The sequence below is a fragment of the Psammomys obesus genome, unplaced genomic scaffold (assembly GCF_907164565.1).
Source record: "Psammomys obesus unplaced genomic scaffold, mPsaObe1.curated_primary_1811, whole genome shotgun sequence".
NCBI lineage: Eukaryota > Metazoa > Chordata > Mammalia > Rodentia > Muridae > Psammomys > Psammomys obesus.
This window is the reverse complement of record NW_026596152.1, coordinates 8935804-8956253: the sequence shown is the minus strand read 5'-3', so window position 1 is coordinate 8956253 and position 20450 is coordinate 8935804. Positions and strand designations below refer to the sequence as shown.

Sequence of the window (20450 nt, the reverse complement as noted above, 5' to 3'; positions counted from 1 at the left end):
TAAATAAATAAATAAATAAATAAATAAATAAATAAATAAATAAATAACAAAACAAAAAAATAATGATAATGATAGAAAGCCATTAAAACAAAAGTAAGCTCTTTAATATATTTCACATAACAATTTTGTTTTGCTCAAATAGGAAAAAAATGTTTTTTTTATAAAAAAAGAAACAAACCACAAGTATTTGGTTTATTAGCAAAAATCTGCAGTTTGGTCTTCCTCTGTTCTTAAAACTGTCTGAGTGTTTCGTTCTAAAGCAGCGTGGGACTGCTCGCTCACCCTGGCCTCTGACTGGTATTGAAAGTGAGCCTTTCCTTCCTCATTCAAGGTATTCACAATAGCCCCCAAATGAGTCCTGCCTTGTTCTTTCTTTTTCTGTTCTCTCTCTCACTTGCTCGCTCGCTCCCTTGCTCGCTCTTTTGTTTTTCGTTTTTTGAGAAAACAGGGTTTCTCTGTGTAGTCGTGGCTGTCCTGGCACTTGCTTGGTAGACCAGGCTGGCCTCAAACTCACAGAGATCCACCTGCCTCTGCCTCCTGAGTCCTGGGATTAAAGGCGTTTGCTGCTGCCCCTGCCGCTGCCTGTGTCCAGTTTTTAAAAGGCGGGAACTGACAATTGCAAGAGTTCAGTGTTGCCGCCGACACTCGGAGTAAGGGGCGAGGAGTCCAGCAGTGTGGGGTTTGGAAGAGAAGCGCCGGCAGCTGCGCCCCCACTTTGCAGGACCTCGCAGCCCTCTGTAAAGAAGCCTGCAGTACCACATGGCAGACATGCCAGGTCTTTCTGAGCGATGGAAGCTGCCGTCTGGACTTTTTAAACCTGTTTCAAACTAGTCTGCCGCAGCCATCTCCCATGGAGCAGCACCGGCCATCTAGCCAAGCATGGCAGGAGGCCTCTGGGAATTTCAGTCCATCCCCCCCCTCCCCCCAGCTTTTGGGAGTCTGTGTTGATGTGAGCCCAGTGCACAGGTCTAGGAATTCCTCCTTCCTTGCTATCCACCCAAGAGCTGTCTTGCTAAGACTCCTTGCCATCACCCTATGGGGACTCCTGCCCATCCTAGGGGCTGGGCGGTGCTTCAGGGCTTTACAGGGATCTGGGTGGTGGGTGAGAAAAAAGGATGGACACAGCTCCTTCCGGTGAGTCGGCATCTGCCCTCTGTTCGGCCTTCATCTCCCGGTCTGACCCGGGCGGCTGTGGTGGTGGCTCCAGGCCTCCAGGAGGTCACGGGGTCTTTCTCCAGCTGGCCTGCTCATCTAACTCCCTCCACAGGGAGGCCAGTAGCTCCACTTCAGACATTTTCTGTTTTTACAATAGTGTAGCCATCACTTCAGCCTAATTTTAGGGTGTTTCCAATATCCCCCAAAGAAGCCTTGTTGATCTCCATTGCTCCTATCTCTAAACTCAGACGACCATCCGACTCCCCACCTCTAGAGGTTTGCTTGCTTGTTTCGAATATTCTGTATCAGCAGCATCACATGCGTTGCATGCTGTGATTTCGTGTTCCCTCTTCCCATGTCTTCACAGGCCACCCATGTTGTCGCATGATCAGTGCGCCATGTTCATAGCTAACCACGTTGTTAGATACCGACTGTATCTTTTAATCCATTTATCAGCTGACCAACATTTGGGTGATTGCTGCTCTGTGGGGACTGAGAGCAATGCTTTTGTGAAAGAGAGTTTATATTTTGGGCGGATGTGTTTGTGTTCTTTTGGATAGACAGTTACCAAGACGTGGAATTGCTGGCTTGCGTGGCCATTCAGCTGAATGTTTTAAGTATTTGCCAAGCCGTTTGACAAAGTGGCGACAACATTGCCTGATTCCATTTAGCACGCAGGGTCCTCACTGTGGGTCCCTGTCCCCTTTCTTCTCCCTGTAGCTGTCCCAGCAGGTCATGAGCGTGTTGCTCATTCATGGATATTTTTGGGAAAATGAAATTTAACTATTTAGCTCATTTTTAAAAAGGTTTTAAAGGTTTAGCCCTTAGTCTTTGATCAATTTTGAGGGTTTGTTTTTCTAGAGAGGGTTTCTCTGTGTAAGCTTGGCTGTCCTGGAACTCACTTTGTAGACCAGGCTGGCCTTGAACTCTGTGAGATCTACCTGCCTCTGCCTCTGAATGCTGGGATTAAAGATGTGCACCAACACCCCACCCCCAGCTCTTCAAGTTATGTTTTTAAATGGTACTGGGTAAGGACTTGACTCCATTCTTTTGCACGTGTCTATCCTGCTTTCCCTTCAAGTGATAAAACACCTTCAGTGTCTGGCATCCTAATTTAACTGATGTCCACTAGTCAGTGAAAAGGCTGGGTCTGGCCCCACTAAATGCTGGTGATTCTCCTGTAAAGACGCCATCTGCTCAGACATGCAAAGGCTTTTTTGCGCTCCCTGTCCAGTTGCACTGGTTGGAGCCCAGTCCACGCTGCCTCCACACCTGCAGCAGCTCTGCGCTGTTTCATAACCAGCAAGTGTGTGCCGCCCTTCCTTTCAGGATCATTTTGACTGCTCAGCTCCTTGCCATTCTACGTGGATTTTAAGGATAGCTTTCTCTACTTGTGCTTTTTAAGAAGTCATGAGGACCCTGTTATAACCTGTATGGTTGGTAGATTGCTTCAGGCCGTATTGACTTAAGTCTTTCAGTCTGTGAACAGAGGGAATCTTTTGACTTACTGAGGTCATTTTCTTTCCACAATATTCTATAGTTTTCGGAATTTACTTCTTTCACTTCATTGGTTAACTATACTAAGTATTTTCTTTCTTTTTATGTCATTATAAGTTAAATTGTTCCTTGATTTTTTTTTTTTAGGATTGTTCTTTGTCAGCCTATGAGAATTTAATGGCTCTTGATTTTTAATATGTTTTTATCAGCTCTAATAGTTTTGTAGTCCTTTTTAGCATAAGATCATGTCATCTGTGGCCAGAGGTGGACCTAACTTTCTTCATTCCAGTTTGGATACATTTCTTTATTTCTTTATATCATTATTATCATTACCATTTTACCCCAGTGGCAGGTTTGGGGCAGGCCCTTACTCTAATTTCATCTGTGTCCAGCAACCATGGCTACAGATACATGTTCACCAAGAATGCCAACATACAGTATCTCAGAGAATGGGATGAGGCGTTGACCAGAGGCCACCTTGACCAGGAAGGAAACGCCCCAGGACCTGGGATGGGAGTTGGGGGTCAGCTGGAATGTACAGTCTCCCAGCACCGTGATCAACAGGGGAGGGTGAAGGGTGCAGTCATGCCTCGTCCTGATCTTATCTAAAAAAAAAAAACAACAACAACAAAAAAAAAAAATTTCTCCGTTTTTCACCGTAAGTGTACTACTGCCTGTTAAAATCTTTTGTATATGGCCTTCCTTGTGTGAAAGGTTTGTTTTTATTGCTAATTTATTACACTTGGTGTTTTGGGGGTTTCTTTGGTTTGTCATGAAAAGGCGTTGAATTTTGTCAGATGGCTTTTCTGCATCCATTGGATGACTGTGCAGCTTCCTTCTTAACCCTTTCAATGTTGTACATGGAACTGGTGGCTTTTGGAAGAACTGAACCCTTGCTGCAGTGTAGGAACCATCCTCCTTTGATCATGGCAAATAACACACTTCGAGGTTCATTATGTTGACATTTTGTTGAGGAACTTGCTGCTGTATTTATAAGGCTTGTTGGCCTGGGATTTTTCCTTTCTTTTAATGTCTCTTCGGGGCCTCGGCATGAGATGTATTTTGTCTGATAATAGTTGTAAATTTGCATCTGCTCTTTGGGCACTATTTGCATGAAATATCTTTTCAATTTTTTAAAAATTTAATTTATTTATTTATTGTTTTTGTTTTTTTGAGACAGGGTTTTTCTGTGTAGCCCTGGCTGTCCTGGAACTCCCTCTGTAAACCAGAATGGCCTCAAACTCAGAGTGCTGTAATTCAAAACTTGTGCCACCATGGCCTAGGAATGTGTGAACTATCTTGCTCCATACTTTAAATCCTTGAGCTAAGTGTTGTGTTGGGGTTGGGGTGTCGCCAAGGGGTGGAGACTACCTAGCTGCCTCTAGTCTCTGGGCTCTGTCTGAAAAACACAACACAAACAACAGCAAATCTTCTGTAAATAGCACAAAGATGAATCTTGTGGGTTTTTGCAAATCTGTCTGCCCGTTTCTTCCTTTAAACAAGAGAGTTTAGGTCGTTTGTCTTTAATAATTTTTCTGATGAGGATTTATTTCTGCTGTGTATATAGTGCTTCCATTTTATTTACCCTGTGCATGCACGTGTGTATGCGTCGGGGCTCTGGCGTCATGCTGAGTGAACAGAGGGCAGAAGACAGCTTGTGGTACTCAGTTTTCCCCTTTTGCTGTATGGGTCAGGTGGTTGAACGCGGGGCATCAGGACTGGTAGCAGGCACCTATACTCACTGAGTCAGAGCATTGCCTCTCCCTCTTTCCTGCAGATTTTTAATTTATTTTCTTAGGGATTATCTTAAAGATTACAATTAGCAGCTGGGCATGGTGGTGCGCACCTTTAATCCCAGTGCGTGGGAGGCAGAGCTAGGCAGATCTCTGTGAGTTCAAGGCCAGCTTGGTGTACAACACGAGTCCAGGACAGCCAAGGCTACACGGAGAAACCCTGTCTTAACAACTTGATTTTGTGATATCTTAATTTGAATATCTACTTAGTCTCACTAATATGCAAAACTCTTGTTTCTAAGAATCTCTGCCCTTTTCCTTTTATGTTGTTATTATTATTGTTTTCTCTTTGGGCATTGAATGATGATTAATATAGGGGTTTTTTTTTTTTTGAAGGTTTTTCATTTTGTATAAATTTTAATATTTTAATTCCATGTGCATTGGTGTTTTGCCTGCATGTATGTCTGTGTGAGGGTGTCAGATCCCCTAGACCTGTAGCTACAGACAGTTGTGGGCTGCCATGTGGTTGCTGGGACCTGAACTCAGGTCCTCTTGAAGAACAGCCAGTGCTCTTTTTTGTTTTCATTTTCTTTTTTTTTAAAAAAAATGATTTATTGTCTACTTTTATGTATATTTGGTGTTTGGCCTACATGTATATCTGTGTGAGGGAGCGGGATCCAATTTTACAGACATTTGTGAGCTGGTAGTGGTTGTTGGGAATTGAACTCAGGTCCTCTGGAAAAGCAGCCGGTGCACTTAACCACTGAGCCATCTCTCCAGCCCCTGTTTTGTTTTTTGAGACAGGTTTTCTCTGTGTCCCTGAGTTTTCCTGGACTCACTTTGCAGGCCAAGCTGGCCTCGAACTCACAGGGATCTGCCTCCCAGAGTGCTGGGTTTACAGGCATGAGCCACCTCGCCAGCCGAGCAGCCAGAGCTCTTAACTGCTGAGCCAGCTCTTCATCCCCTAACATAGGCTTTCAATACTTGTTTATGTAGCATCTGTTAAATTATGGAGCGAGACGGAAGTTTCGACTCATAACAAGTATACAATAATTGAGGTTTATCCTGGCTGGCCTGGTGGTATAGGCCCATGATTCAAGGTATCCGAGAAGATGAGGTAGGAAGTTCACAAGTTCAAGGCCCTACCTTGGCTAGAGATGGGGTTCAAGGCCAACCTGGGCCAACTTAGCAAGGCTTTGTCTCATAATAACACAAAGAGCTGGGGATAGCACTCACAGGAAGAATGCTTGTCTGACATCTGTGAAGCCTGAGGTTCAGAACCCAGGTCCATACATACGCACACATGCATACACACAAACACACACATATATGCACATGTGCATATTAATTGATTATCTAATTAATTGGTTGATTATTAAATAATCAATTAATCGATTGCTTAATTATTTAATTAATTGGTTGATTAATTGATTAAATACCCAGGCATGGTGCCTGGGGCATGCCTCTAATCCCAGCACTCAGGAGGCAGAGGCCCTGACCTAGTAGAGAATTCCAGGCCAGCTAGGCCCACGTAAGGAGACCCTGTCTCAATAAAATAAAAACAAGACAGGGACTGGGCAGCTCAGCACTAGCTGAGCACTAGCTGCTCTTCCAGAAGGCCAGGGTTCAGTTCCCGGAGCCCACATGGCACCTCACAGCTTTTGATAACTCCAGTCCCAGGCGCTCTCCAGTCACCGAGCATATGCATGGTACATAGACATACATGCAGGCAAAATGCCATATGCATAAGAAGAAAGCAAAATAAAAACGAGGGTTTTCTTGTGCAGGGACCTTTATTAGTGTCTCTTATCCTTGGGCTCTGTCTAGTCACTTTCCGTTCCAGCATGAGGGACTCTTGGTAGCCTTTGGTACTAGCAATGTGGCTCTCTCCGATTTTTTTTTTTCCTAGAATTGTCTTAATTTCTCCTTTATCATTGACAGGCAGTTTTGCCCAGGATGTGACTTGTGGCTGGCAGCTTTCTTGCGGGCCTTTATATCTGCTGTTCCACTGTCTCTCCCTCCATAAACTTTCAGAAGACCCCGGGCACATAGCAGGCTGCCTCCGCTTTTCTTTATAATGATGACGTGGGTAGCTGTGTATGAAGGAGTTGGGGGGGAGGGGCACGACCATGTGACAGAGCCACCACATAGAGGTCAGAGGACAATTTGACGGAGTCAGGCCTCTTCTCTAACCTTTACGGAGGTCCGTCGGCCAGGCCCATAGGTTGCTTCTGTCTCGCTCCTTTCACAATTCTCTGTATCCTTGGGGATTTACAGTTTTATTGTAAAGCATCATGGCTCAAGTTTGAGGGGTTTTTTGTCCTTCCTTTCTTCCTTCTTCTATCCCTTCTTCACTGTTTTCTTTCCTCTTTCTCTTCCCTTCTCTCATCTCTCCTTTTCTCCCCCGCTCCTTGCTTCTCTCTATAGTACTAAGGATTGAACCTAGGACCTCATATCTGTTAGGCAAGTGCTCTAGCACTGAGCTGTATTCTGGGCCCTTTACATTTTTGTTTTGTTTTATTTACCACTTTTGGCTTTGAGATCACCTGAGCTGGGTAGCCTGCCCCAGCCTCCCAGGTGGCAGTAGTCACAGGCCTGAGGCCCCAGGCCTGGCTTCTTTGGGGTTTACCCGTATGGAACCTGTTGAGCTTCTCACCTGTGTATTCATGCCTTTTTTCACAATTAGGAAGCTTCAGGTCATTGTTTCTTTAAAAAAAAAAAAAAAAAAAAAATTAAATCAGTGCCTAGCAGCTGTATGTTTTTATGGGTGCAGTGACTTTTCAACTGTGTGTCTACATTGTGTAGTGATGAAATCAGCCTACCCACCACCTGAAGTTTGTTGTGTGTGTGAGACCTAAGAACCTGTCTTCCAGCTATTTTAATAGAGGTTGTTGTCAGCTCTAGCTTCCTCGCTGAGCAAGGAACGTAAGCACACTCTTCTAGTAACATTGTTCCGTCCACCCCGGTTCCTTCCTGGGGCTGCCGCCACTCTCTCTGCTGTTCTAAATTGACTTTCCTGAATGCACAGCACGAGATCATATAACTCTTGCTTTTTCTGTTTGGCTTATTTGGATTAAAGTAATGTCTTCTGAATCTACTTGTGTTGTTCAAACAAAACAGCCTCTCTTCCTTTCCATGACTGAATCATATTCCATCGTACAGAGATCATTTTCCTCATACATGCATTCCTTGTTCAGCATTGAGGTTAACTCCGAACCTTGGCGATGAGATGATCACGGGAGTGAAGCTACGTCTTGATCTAATTTCGTTGCCATTGGATAAATTCCTGCCCCACTCACACCATGACCCAGGCAGATTATCAAATGTTTGGTTTGGGGGCTCATGGTTCCGGATGGCTAGAGTCCATGGCCGTCACAGTGGGCGCCATGGCAGCAAGAGACAGGCACAGCACTGGAGCGGGACATTTTTCTTCACATGCGTTATGCAGAGAGAAACGCTGGGAATGCCGTGGACCCACCATGACACACTTCCCTTAACAAGACCACACTTCCTAATTCTTCCCAAAAAGTCCCACCAACTGGGGAGCAAGTTCAACACAGGAGCCTGTGAGGGCCATTCACATCCAAACCACCACAGCACCCACCCGTGGAACTGGGGGGCCTTGGGCTGATTCTACTTTTCTTTTTTAAAGAAACTTTCATAATTGTACCAACAGTGTGTGATCATTCCTCTTCTCTACACCCTGGCCACGAATAAAAGCCGTCTAACCAGGGCTAGGGAGTCAGCCGTGGCTTTCCTGATGAGCTATCATGTTGCGTATCTTCTCTAATGCCTGTGAGCAATTTCTGTGTCTTCTTTTGAGAAATGCCTTCTACAATCTTTGCATACTTTTGATAAGACTGAGGATTTTTTGTTTTGTTTTAAGCAGTCTGGACAGTGGCTCTTGTTGGCCCTTGTTGGGCTCTATGTGAGCGGGCATCCCTCTGCTTCGGTTTTATAGCCAGTTGGGGGCAGCTGTCTTGCAGGCTTGCAGGAAGATTCTTGGCATTTTATTCAAGAGTGAAACAGAAGCTCACACATCTTGCAAAGTAGCAAGAAAACCTTATGCAAAGCAACAGAAATGATCAGAGCACACTGCAAAGGAACAATGGCCACTGGGGTGAAGGAGGGAATCGAGAGCCCAGTTACTATTTGGTGCTTTCCTTAATGGGGTTCAAGAGAAGGAGAGTTTGGTTGCTCACGGTGTAGTATGGCCAGGTTTCTGTTTTGATTCATAGTCTAGGTTGTACAGCCATTTTTTTTCCATTGCACATGTCTCTTCCCATAAGGCATATGACTTTAATCTTATGCATGCCCCATTATACAAATGCTTAAGCTGGCAAATAAGGGGTTCTCCCTAAAAGTTCCTGGCCTGAGGACACAGTTTTATCTTAGTACATATGTACCCAAAACCAGTTCAAGATAGATTGGCCTTTTTATTCTTCCTATTGGTAATTAGAAATATTTTTTAATAGAATCTAAATTTGATGGTTGTTAGGGACAGAGCTACTTACCTGAGTCAGAAAGAGGTATAGCTCTATGCAGTGTGGGGGTGGGGAGGAGTGTCTGAGGTTGGTAGGTGCCTTGTTTGAAGAGGTGTGGGTGTAAAGTGTCGTATATGCGGAGGGGGGAGCTGGCAGCCAGGAGGCAGGATTACATAAACCAAACCAAGTCCATCCTAGACCACTAAACTATTCCTGTGTTTGCCTACCTCAGTGATGCCAGCGCTGTGACTGGGGTGTCATGTTGCCCCAGTGTGAGCAGGCTCCAGTATGACTGAGTGTCTGCCCACTGGGACCCAGGATTGCTTTGATCCTGGCCACTGTTGGGGAGATTTTCCCTCTGAGGCTGCCTTTCAGCAACTCCCCACAGTCCATTTCCTCACACCACGTTTGCTAACCTCTAGCCAGCCACAGAGCGGAGAGGATGGATTTTACACACCTGGCACGTGCTGCTTAGGTGCAGGCTGGGGGGGGAGGAGGGAAGGTCCATATCAGGAGACAGATCCTCCCCACTCCCAATGCCAGGGCTCTGCTTAGCTTGCTTTTAGTGGAGGGTAAAGACTGCTGCACGTCTCTTGGAGGAGATGCAGATCACGTCTGCCAACCCATAGTGCCAAGTCAGAATACTCCCTTTCCTGATGGGTAGCCCTAGGGACTCACTAGGGGCAGGAAGTGAGCTCAGTCTTGGTGTGGCAATAATGTCTTTTGTACTTATAAAAGACATGGGCTTTATTCAAAGCATCATTGTGATGTTACGCTCGGGCGCTGGCCAAGTCTGCTTTTGAAAACCTGTTTATCTAGAGGGCACATGCTGAGTCCTGAGGACCAGCACTGGACAGAAGGTTATGACCAGGCCTTGCCAAATGATGCTCGTGGGGAATCTAAAACAATGGCGAGACGCAGCCACACTCACGAATGCCAAGGCTGCGGTGAGGAGCAAAAGTACTGTGTGCAGGAGGGGTGCGTGGTGGTGGGGACAGTAGGGTCCCCTGAGGTCCATGCTTGAATGCCAAGAAAGGAGGAGCGTCGCATGGAGGCAAGGAGGCCCGGAGACTGAAGAGACAAAGGAGCCTTGGACAGACGAGGCATCCTGTGCTGGGACTTGAGAGATGGCTTAGTGGTTAAGAGCATTTGCTGCTTTTTCAGAGGACCAAGGTTTCATATATGTATGTATATGTATAAAGCAGCATACAACTGCTTATAACTCTGACACCCTCTCCTGGCCTCCACAGACACCAGGTACACATGGGGTGTATATACGTGCTTATATACATAAAATTAAATAATTTTTTAAAAAGATACTTCACTCAGGCTGGATGAAGGCCTCTACACAGACTGCTCGGCAGACAATGGCAGGTACCTGGGAACACACCTACACCCACGCAGACCAGCACACAGGCCTCAGAGGCATATAGGCCTACAGATAGACAAGATGAAACAAAAACCCTTGCGTCTGACCTTAAGGCCATGTTTATACAGAGTCACACAGAAATGTCATTCTGCCAACGACAGCTAGGGAAGAGATGACATTGTTATGGGGTCCTCTTAAATCCATTATAACTCAGACACCGGGTCAATGAAGATGACAAAAATGGATTATAACCAAACTGCTGCTGATCGATCATGGCCACAGAACAGACTCGGGAGCTGAGCTGAAAACCCTGAGCCAGAATAGCACAGAATATTTTAGCTTGCAAACCACAAACATCTGTGCCAAGTTATTGTTATGATTATTTTTTTTTTCACCAATCAGGATAGCAGTTTGTTTCTGGGCCTGGAAACATGACCTTGTTTGACCCTGCCAGAAAGACGCTGCCCTTGAGAAGTTGTCCTTGAGGTATCTGGGCTCAGACAACTGTCCCGTAGAGCCTAGGACCTTGAACTTAGTTTTCCCCTATGACTAAATGGGGTCCAGAAAACAAAATAGCAATACTTAGAACAAGTTCCTTTTGCTTGTTCCCAGCAACATCATTATTTGCTTTTGGATTCCTCAGACATCTAGTGTCAGCCATTTTGTGCTGACTCACGGCCCTCTGCTGTCTAACACTGGCCGTCTCAGCCCAGGCTGGATAGCTAGATCAGTGCTAGGTAGCCTAAACATAAATTGGTCCTTCCAGCCCTCTGTTTCCTACACTTCTCCCCTCCACCCCTCTGGGTAATGAGGATTAGACAGATGTCAGGGATGCAGGGGAAGTAAGCAGAGACCTGAAACACTTTGAGGACGATGGGGGAACAGGCAGGGTACAACTCTATGAGGGAGAGACCTTAAGGGAAACCATCTTACAAAGGGAAACTTAAAGAGCTTTGTCTGGCTGTCCTCTGCCTGCTGAAACAGAGAATGTCTCAGAATGCGGCAGGAGAGGCCACCTAGCTTCTGCTTAACCGTCTGCTGTCCTAAAGCTCCATCTCTCTTTCCACAGGGCTGGCGGCCAGGGGTGGCTATGGCATCCTGCCCCAGAGAGCATTACTGGGACCCCTTAGCGAAAACCTGTATCTCCTGCACAGTCACCTGCAGCCAGAGGAGCCAGCACACCTGCACAGACTTCTGCAGTGAGTTTTGGCATCTGAGCCCGGCGGACAGCTGAGCACTGGCTCACCTCCCCAGAAGCCCTTTGCCCTTTCCCCAGCTAGGTGGAGGAGAATGAGTGGAGGAACGAGATGTGCCAAGTGGTCTCTTTCCTCAGCCTTTCAACTGTTTGCACAAGTCTATTCTTTCCTGCCTCAGGCCCTTGGCAGTTGCCTACTCCCCTGCCAGGAAAGCATTTCCCTAATCTTTCCTCAGCTCCTTTTCAACATCACAGTCCTGGAGGCCTTCTCTGACTACAAAGGAGGAATTAGGCCTCACCATGTGACCTTCTTCATCCCTGTCACATCCTTTAAAAAAATATTTTTAAAAAATTTATTCTTTGGTAAATCAACACACAAACACAATGTTTTTTAGATCTCTCTCTCTCTCTCTCTCCTTTTTTAGCAGGTCTTTCTGTGTGACTCAGGCCAGCCTTACACTTTAGATCCTCCTGCCTCAGCATGCCGAATATTGGGATTACAGGCGTGTATTACCTCACCAGCTCTATTGTTGCTTTGCTTAGAAACATTATACTATGGAATTTATCAAGTATCTAAACACGGAGAGAAGAAAGCACAGCACTCCCACAGACAGACACAGGAGAGCCCAGCACACCCATATGCACATCTTCAGAACTGATTAAAACTCTGCCTTTTCATTCCCAATCCAGTTTTTTCACTCGTGTATTTTCCAAACATTTACTGATTATCTCCCAGCTTTAAAACTTAATTTTTAATGTATGCACATGTGTGTAAGTCAGTAGTTAGTTCATCCAGCATGTGGTCTTCTGGGATCAAACTTAGGTTATCCATCGTGATGGCAAATAAATATCTTCAGCCATTGAGCAGTCTTCTTCACCCTTGTATGTTTTGAATAATTTTAAGATTCTATTAGTCTTAAAGGAGGAAAGCTCATGGTTTCAGGGGGGTTTCAACCTATGGTCGCTTGGCTCTCTGTTTCTTGGCATGTGGTAAATGGTGCTTACTGGGGAATAAGTGGGTAATGCCTCCCTTCCCCGAAGGACTTTCTCCAGGTAGGACTGTGGCCTCGGAGCCTTTCTGGCTGTGATGGATTCACTTGCCCAGGAGATCAGCTTCCTGTGAACTATTTGACAGATGGGAACCTTGGGGCCATAGCTCCTGCTCGAGTTAGCGCACATCACCATGGCCTTTCCCAGCTCCCTTCCCAACTCTCCAAGGAGGGTCCTGGTTTCTCCTCTCCCATTCCTCCCACTAACTTGAAGTCAGAAGATCTGAAAATGCAAATAAACATTTTATATGTCAATGTAATTAATAATCTAGATATTCATTTTAAAAGCCATGTAGAAGGGGCTAGAGAGATGGTTAAGAGCATTCAGTGGTTAAGAGCGTTCACTAGTTTTGCAGAGGACCTAGCTCTGTTCCCAGTCGCTACTGCTGACTCACCTGACTCCAGTTCAGGAGAGCTCGCGCTTCTTTGGAACTCCACAGGCACCAGGCATGCTTGGGGTGTAGGCAAAGCACTCATGCATGTAAAATAGAAATAAATAAATCGTTAAAGCTTTAGATATATGCAGAAAGCCACCACATTTGGAAACCAAGAAGTGAGAAGAATTTTTGAGTCAAAGAAGGAACAAAACAACAATAGCAAACCCAGAAACATCTTGGACTGGGTACAGGAAGATACATATGAATATAGATGTAAATATAAAAAATGCGTATGCTAGAGAATGCCTAGAGGGCACAGCCACTCTGAATTGCTGTTTTCACGTTGAACTATATATCGGTTGGTCTGGTTTGGTTTCTTCACTTGGACATAGCTCAGGGTCAGAGTCCAAGCTCCTGAAAGCCCAGAAGCCCTGCGGCATTGTTCTTTCTGTCCCACAGAGTTCCTCAGCTGCCGAAAACAGCAGGACAAGTACTACGACCATCTCCTGGGGGCCTGCGTCAGCTGCGACTCCACCTGCATGCAGCACCCTCAGCAGTGTGCTCATTTCTGTGAGAAAAGGGCTCGAAGCAGGGTGAACCTCCAGCCAGAGCTCAGGAGCCCACAGGCCGGGGAGGTAGAAGCCAGGCCAGACAACTCAGGAAGGCACCAGGGATCAGAGCATGGAGGCTTGCAGACAGGTCCAGGTAAGTGACCCAACACCAGTGCCTAAGGCATCTGAGGATCAGGACTGGTAGGAGGCTGGGCAGCAGGTTGCAATAACAAGCATCTTTGGTCCAAGAGGCCCAGACTCTTGGCAACTAGCCAGAAGCCAGGGAGGTCACTCCAGGATAGAAAAACTGTTTAGACAAAATTTCAGATGTCTATGGGACATTTTCTCACACATACTCAGTGTACATTGCTCAAATCTTGATACCTCAAGCACTTAGTCATTTCTTTGTAGTGAAAATATTAAAAATCTGTTTAAAGTTTCCCCTTAAAATCCGGACAAGGTGGCGGGAGGCAGAGGCAGGCAGATCTCTGTGAGTTCCAGGCCAGCCTGGTCTACAAAGTGAGTCCAGGACACCCAAGGCTACACAGAGAAACCCTGTCTCAAATATATATAGAAAGTTTCCCCTTAATGTTGTGTAGTGCTAGAACTGAGCCCAATGGTCATGGTGCAAGGCAGGAGTCGGATGCCGAGCCATGGACACACTTCTTAGCTTCTGAGATACACAATATATCGTCACGGCCTAGCCAGAAGCCCAGGGTTGCCCCTTTCTACATAGCTTCTCTGAGGTTCTTATTCTAGGGGTAAAACAGGGCCCAGACCAAAGAGTTGGAGAGAATGATTCCATAGGGTCTGGTGTGGGCTGCAAACTTTTTTTTTTTTTTTGTAAATGAAAGAATTAAACAATCAGAGGGAAATGAAAACTCAGATAGACCTCGGTAGTGAAAGCTGATGTTTATTGGTCTGAAAGATGAGGCTCCAAAACCCAAGAGGCACAGAATCTGAACTTGCAGAGGAATGCAAATTACATGTTTTGTGGGCGTGACATAGCTAAGAATAGAGAAGGAAGAAGGAAGGGTCTTGTCAGGGGTGAAATGAGGAAGTGAGCTGCTTTTCTATATGAGCTATTTCTTGGAATGGCAGGATGGAAGATAGGTCAGTTGCTTTTCCCTGACTTTCCAGGGGGTTAGCTGCTTTCTGGGATTTCCATGCATTGCAGATTTCCCGGGCCCTTGGGCTGGTTTGGCCTTGGGGGCAGATTTCCTTTAATCCCCAGACCCTTTCCATGTAAGGGATGAGGGCGCCATTTTCTATCTGGCTACTTTCTGCTGGGGCTGGGAGGCATCATTTTGGGCTTCTCAAGTCTGGAGCAATCCTAGAGGAATCATCTTTATCTTGTGTGGTGGACCAGGTAAAGGCAATGATGCAGTTCGGAGAAACTTCCATAAAAAGTTTAAAAGACAGGGTGAACCGTAAGGATGAGGATGTCAAGGAGGAAGGCGGTGAGTAAGGGAAGGAGGCAGGATGGGTGGGAACCGGGAGCCCACCCATCTAGAGGGACCTTATTGCTGAATTGTCTGTGCATGGTCTTGAACCAGTTTTGATGTGCTGACGTAGAAGCAGCATTGTTCCTGGAGGAGGGCCTGAAGGACTGAGGTGGAATTGAAGGCTCTCCCCATTCCTGCTCTTCTTTGTAGTCCTGAAGAATGCCCAGAGTGGCCAGAAGAGGGGAGGGTCCGATGGCTCATTTTGCTCTTATTAATGGAGGTGTAGAGATAGAAACTAGAGCTCCGTGGGGAGCTTTTCCTGCAACCCCCAAAGAGTCCTGTCTTAAAGGAAAGACAGGAAATGATGTCCAAAATGGTTATCTGGTACAGTTTTCCCTTTGAGGTCTTTCAGGCATGCCAGATGGAGGAGTGTCCCGGGGACACGGCAGCAAAAGGCTACAAGATGACTAGGAGAGATAGACTTACTTTAATTAATTAGCTCATTTGAGCAAGGCAAAAGATATTGGTGTTGAGGGAACATGGTAGGATGAGGAAGGTTCTGGGAGGCCAAAGGCCGAAGCAGAGTTAGGTTTAAATGAAGAGGGCGATAAGGATTTGAAAGGATTTCCCTAGCCTAGGGAAAGCAGGTCTTTCTCTTTGTCCCCAGCAATACTGGGACCCAGAAGAGGTTCGGGCAGATTGAAAGCCGGAGGGCTGGCTGTAAGGAAGTGATTCAGGGTCCTGTGGAGCAAAGGTGGTGGTGGTGAGGTTGCAAGGAGCTGATGGGAACAGGAATGGTGTCTCCGAACACACAAGGGGGCCTTGTACTTCCAACTTGTACGGTACCTTGAGCAGATGTTGGGGAGCAAGTTTTAAAGGCCTTGCTAAGAGATTAGGAGTACAACACATTTAGGAAAATCCTCCTCACTCTTTCAAGGGTCCCCCAGTATCTATGGGTAAAGTGTGAGGGGGAGGCAAGCCAGACTAGCAGTGGGGCAGGAAGTGCTTGATTAGTAGTTTGAGATTAATGAAGACACACACAGGAGAGGGACAGGGAGGAAAAACCTTTGCTAAATAGAGCAAGGACTTGGGGGACCCTAAAAGCCAGTCTCTCTCCAGGGGCTGGGCTTGGTTTTTCAAGTCTTTGAAGGGTCTTTCCCTCCTACTTGAGGGTTGGTCGGTCAGTTTTGTTTTGTTTTGAGACAGGGTACTCCAAAGTAGCCCTGGCTGTCCTAGAACTTGCTCAGGCATGCCTCAAGCTCGCAGAGATCCACCTGCCTCTGATTCCTGAGTGCTGGGGTCAATGGTGTGCTGTGCTGTGACCAGGAAGGGTTGATTAGGGCAGATTTGAAGGAGGACGGGGTAGCTGATTGGCTCACAGCTGTGGCGTGCTGACCTGACCTTGAACTCATTGGGCCAGTCCATCAGTAGAGGGCCCCACTGGGAAAAACCCATTAGGCCTTTGTTTTAAAGCTGCCGGGCTTTTGTCTCAGATGAAGAAGCTGGCCATCTTGGAAGTTCACCATCTTTATTACCTAGCAATAGCCCCTCTCCCTGTGTGTCTGCCTACTAGGGAGTCTGTCTAGCTCCTAGCCCCCATACTCCCTTATCAGAGGTCACCCTAAATGTCGAGGGCTTGGAGGCACAGACTGCTTATGAGCCGGCAAAAGGGGTGATGTGGAATGGGCAGCATTTAGAGCCCCTCAGAGGAGGGTCCATCTAAGGGGCCATGATAGCACTTAACAGATAGCAAAGATCCAGAGCATTAGGCAGCTGAGTGAGGCCAGTGTGTATTCTTAGAACGTGTGTGACGGAGCAGCTGCAACACACAACGTGAGGCTGTTGGTATGCAATTCTTATGGAGGGTGTGCTGAAGATCGCTGGTAGTTTTGCCCTTATTAGAGGAAGTGGACAGGTCAAAGAACACTTGGCCGACTCTAAGCATCAGTGAGACTGATGATCTCTTTGTTACCACTGCCCACTCACTGTATGATGTGTACACATGAGGGAGCGTGGGTAAGCCCAGAGGTCTGCCACTGGCTCTCCTCTATTACAGCTTCGTGGGGAACATTAAGAAGCAACATGAGGAGAATGTTTTAATATCATGATGAACATACATTTTTCTTAGTAATTGTACATCTGGCTGGGCCATGTAGCAGAGCCCTGCAGAAGGATGAAATATCTGTGCAGAAAGCTGTTTGTTACTCCAGACTCTAGTTTGTATAAGGAGCGAATGCCTGGAAACTAAGAGAAGTCTGTTAAAGCCAGCATCTGATTGACAACTCAAAGGAGATATAGAGCCGGGCATGGTGGTGCATGCCTTTAAACCCAGCACTCAGGAGTCAGAGACAGACTGATCTTTGAGAGTTCAAAGACAGCCTGGTCTACAAAGTGAGTTCCAGGACAGCCAGGACTCTGTTACACAAAGAAACCCTGTTTTAAAAAACCATATATATATGAGAGAGAGAGAGAGAGAGAATCCCAACAGGTCTTTTAAGATAGAATTGTTCATGTAGTATCATGGACACTACATGAGTCCTGAATAGTTTCTCCAAACCTGTCAGTGTGAGGTTTAAAATGTCCAGAATAGGCTGGTCATCCCACAGAGACGGAGGGCAGATGACTGTCAGTGGGGGTGTGGGGGGCAGGTGAGAGAAGATGGAGAGGGCCCATTAATGGGACAGGAAGTTTTTCACTGGAGACAGAAATAGCCATCAACTTGGAGAGTGGAAATGCTTGCACAGCTTGATGGATATGCTTTATAGAACACTCAAAATCCACTAAAGTGGTAACTGTGATGGTTTACAAGTTACACCCTAGTTTTAAAAACAAAGGTATTGATAGCCCCCAGCACCCTCTGCCCCACCCCAACAGGAAAATTAAGGAAAGTGCAGTCCAAACTGCACCGGCACCCGGAACAGGCTGAGCCTTTGCAGTACTGTGCTTTCTCAGTGAGAAAACACGCCAAGTACCTGTGAGATTCATAAAGGGAAAACTCCTGAATAATAGTATGCAGCTACTTCTAATGAGCAAAAGGGAGCTGGCCTGAACAGAAATTCCCCTCAGCTTACACAGGACTGTCGTGTTCGAAGTGGAAGCCGAGAAAACTCACTTCAGAGACAGAAACTTCCTGGTGGCATACATCTTTAGTCCCGGCACTCAGGGAGGCAGAGGTAGGCAGGTCTCTGTGAGTTCAGGCCTACCTGGTCTATAAAGTGAGTCCAGGACAGCCACGGCTATTCATAGAAACTCTGTCCTGAAAAACCAAAACCAACTAACCAACCAACCAAACAAACAAACAAACAAACCAAAAACAAGTTTTATTTTCCACACTTGCAGGGAGGCGGTCAGTTTGGGGTCCGAACTATGTCCCTGAGGGAAAGCTGTATTGCATGTTTAAAGAGTGAAAACCATAGAGCAAGGGGGAGCAGGGTAGGCTGTAGCAGTGTCTAAACATATTTTGACAGAAGGGGTTGAGCAAGGGAGTTTCCACCAGTCAGGATAGGAGTAGGTCCCTAGGCTGGGAACATGATCTTATTTGACCCTGCCAGCAAGATGGAGAAGTTGTCCCTGAGCTGTCTGGACTCAGACAACTGTCTCCTTACAAGTTGTCCCTGAGATGACTGGACTCAGACAAACGTTTCCTTATAACAGAAGCTGTTCCGCTACTGGGAAGTCCCCAGCTCCCCTAAGGCCTGGGACCTTGAACTTAGTTTCTCCCTATGAGTAAATGGAGTCTGAAGACAAAATGGCTGAACAAGTTTCTTTTGCTCATTCCCAACAGGACTAGGCCCCAAGTTATACTCTGAGCAAGTATACGCTGTTCTACAGAGACAGGAGTTCCAAGCTTTGGTTGTTTGGTCAAACGGGGAGATTTACAGTGTAAAACATTGTCATAGTCTCCCCAAGACAGAGCAGGGCTGCTTTCCCCAGGCAGCTGTAAGTGGGGTCACCCTGCCGGCAGATCTCTGCTCTTCCTGAGAAGAGCGATGGATTAATCCTGCCAGCCAGGGTTGTCCGCTCTAAACTGCCTGGCAGAGGCAGTGCTCCGTTAGCTAAAACGTACTTTTGTGTGGCTTAATGTTTTCTGAGAACGTTTATTGATAAATATTCTATGAGTTTATCACTTTCATTTCCTCCTTCAAGGGAAAGGTCTCCCCCACACACACCTTCACTAGCACAACATGTGCTGTAGTCGCAGCACTTTGGGACTCAGGGGAGAGTTTAGGAGGAGAAACGTCAGGCATTGGCCTGAGACAAGCTCTTAGGCCTTCGTCCAAGCTGTGAAGGGAACTATGCGGGGCATCCCAGAGCCCTTCTGCTTCACTGGGCCCAGACTCTTGCATCATCTCTCTGGTCCTGAGTTCAATGTCTAAGCTCTCCCAGGAGACCCGATGCTCGGCGGAGTCGTCCTCCTTGGACTTGCGCATCCTTGCATACAAGGAAGCATTCATCCACCCCTGGTTTTGTCTACCTGCAAAGCATGTGTAGAGAACAGAATGGGCCGGCTCCTGAGGTGTCACCTTTTTAAGGAAAAAGGTGCCAACAGTTTGGGGTGAGAGGGGCCAGTTCTCTCAGGACCTAGAAAGAGTAGCAGTGAAGTCTTGGGGCCAGGAAAGCAATACCATGTGCCCATCCGCAAGGCAAGCCTGGGGATGGCCCTGTGAACTGCTTGGTCCTAATGAGGTAAAAAGGAAGCCCAAGATAGGGAGGGCACTTAGTCCTGAAATGGGGAAGGGTATGAGTAGCTACAGGCCTGAATAGAACACCTTGCAGGAGGGGAGTCTTGTGTGTGTGTGGGGGGGGGTGTCGGTAACCCCCTTGAACTCATGCTCTTGTCTATCTTGAACCACCCACAGGATTGAAGCTGAGCAGCGACCAGCTGGTCCTAGTCTACAGCACACTGGGGCTCTGCCTCTGCGCCATCTTCTGCTGTTTCTTGGTGGCCGCGGCCTGCTTCCTCCGGCGTAGAGCAGAGCCGCTTCCCAGCCAGGGCGCACTGCCTCGTGGGCCACAAGCAAAGGCTCCCCACCGTAAGTGCAGAAAGCTAGGCCTCCTTCCTTGACAAGCACCCGCCTTTCCTCTCTCCCACATCCTGAAGCTGAAATCGGGTTCAAGCAGCAGGGCCACTAGGAAGGGTGGTGTTAAGTTTAGCTTTGGGAGGAGATCTGGAAGGAGGCCACCCGGGGCGGGAGTGGGGTTTGGGGGGGGTGGTTTCGGGGTGCAGGAAGAAGTGAGCCCAGCCTTAAAAACCTCTTCAGGGGCGTCCAGGAGAGCGAGGCCTGGAATGGCTTGTAGGATCGCTGGGCTTCTGGGCCAGGCGGTGTGGCACAGCCCTCGGTGCCCAAGGCGCCCTACTCTGTCCCTGCAGGCGCGGCGAAGGAGGCTCTCAGCGAGGTGGTCGCGCCACCCCAGCCTGTCGAGACGTGTAGCTTCTGCTTCCCGGAGCGCAGGTCGCCCACGCAGGAGAGTACCCGCGCTCTCGGGATGCTGGGCTTCGCGGGCACCGCCGCCCCACAGCCCTGTGCGCGCGCCACGGCCGGCGGCCTGGGGGGCGTGCGCCTGCCCACCGGGGACGCGCGTCCTGGAGCTTGA

The 20450-nt window shown here is 47.3% G+C and overlaps 1 protein-coding gene across 1 annotated transcript in view; it reads left to right on the top strand.

The window, feature by feature from the left end:
• Positions 1-20450, top strand: part of Tnfrsf13b (TNF receptor superfamily member 13B) — a 21661-nt gene extending 1211 nt beyond the window's left edge. The window contains exons 2-5 of the mRNA XM_055594118.1: positions 11308-11437; positions 13319-13564; positions 19715-19888; positions 20227-20450. Of these exons, the coding sequence (XP_055450093.1) occupies positions 11329-11437; positions 13319-13564; positions 19715-19888; positions 20227-20450 (753 nt within the window). The 5' untranslated portion in view covers positions 11308-11328. The remainder of the gene's footprint in view (positions 1-11307; positions 11438-13318; positions 13565-19714; positions 19889-20226) is intronic.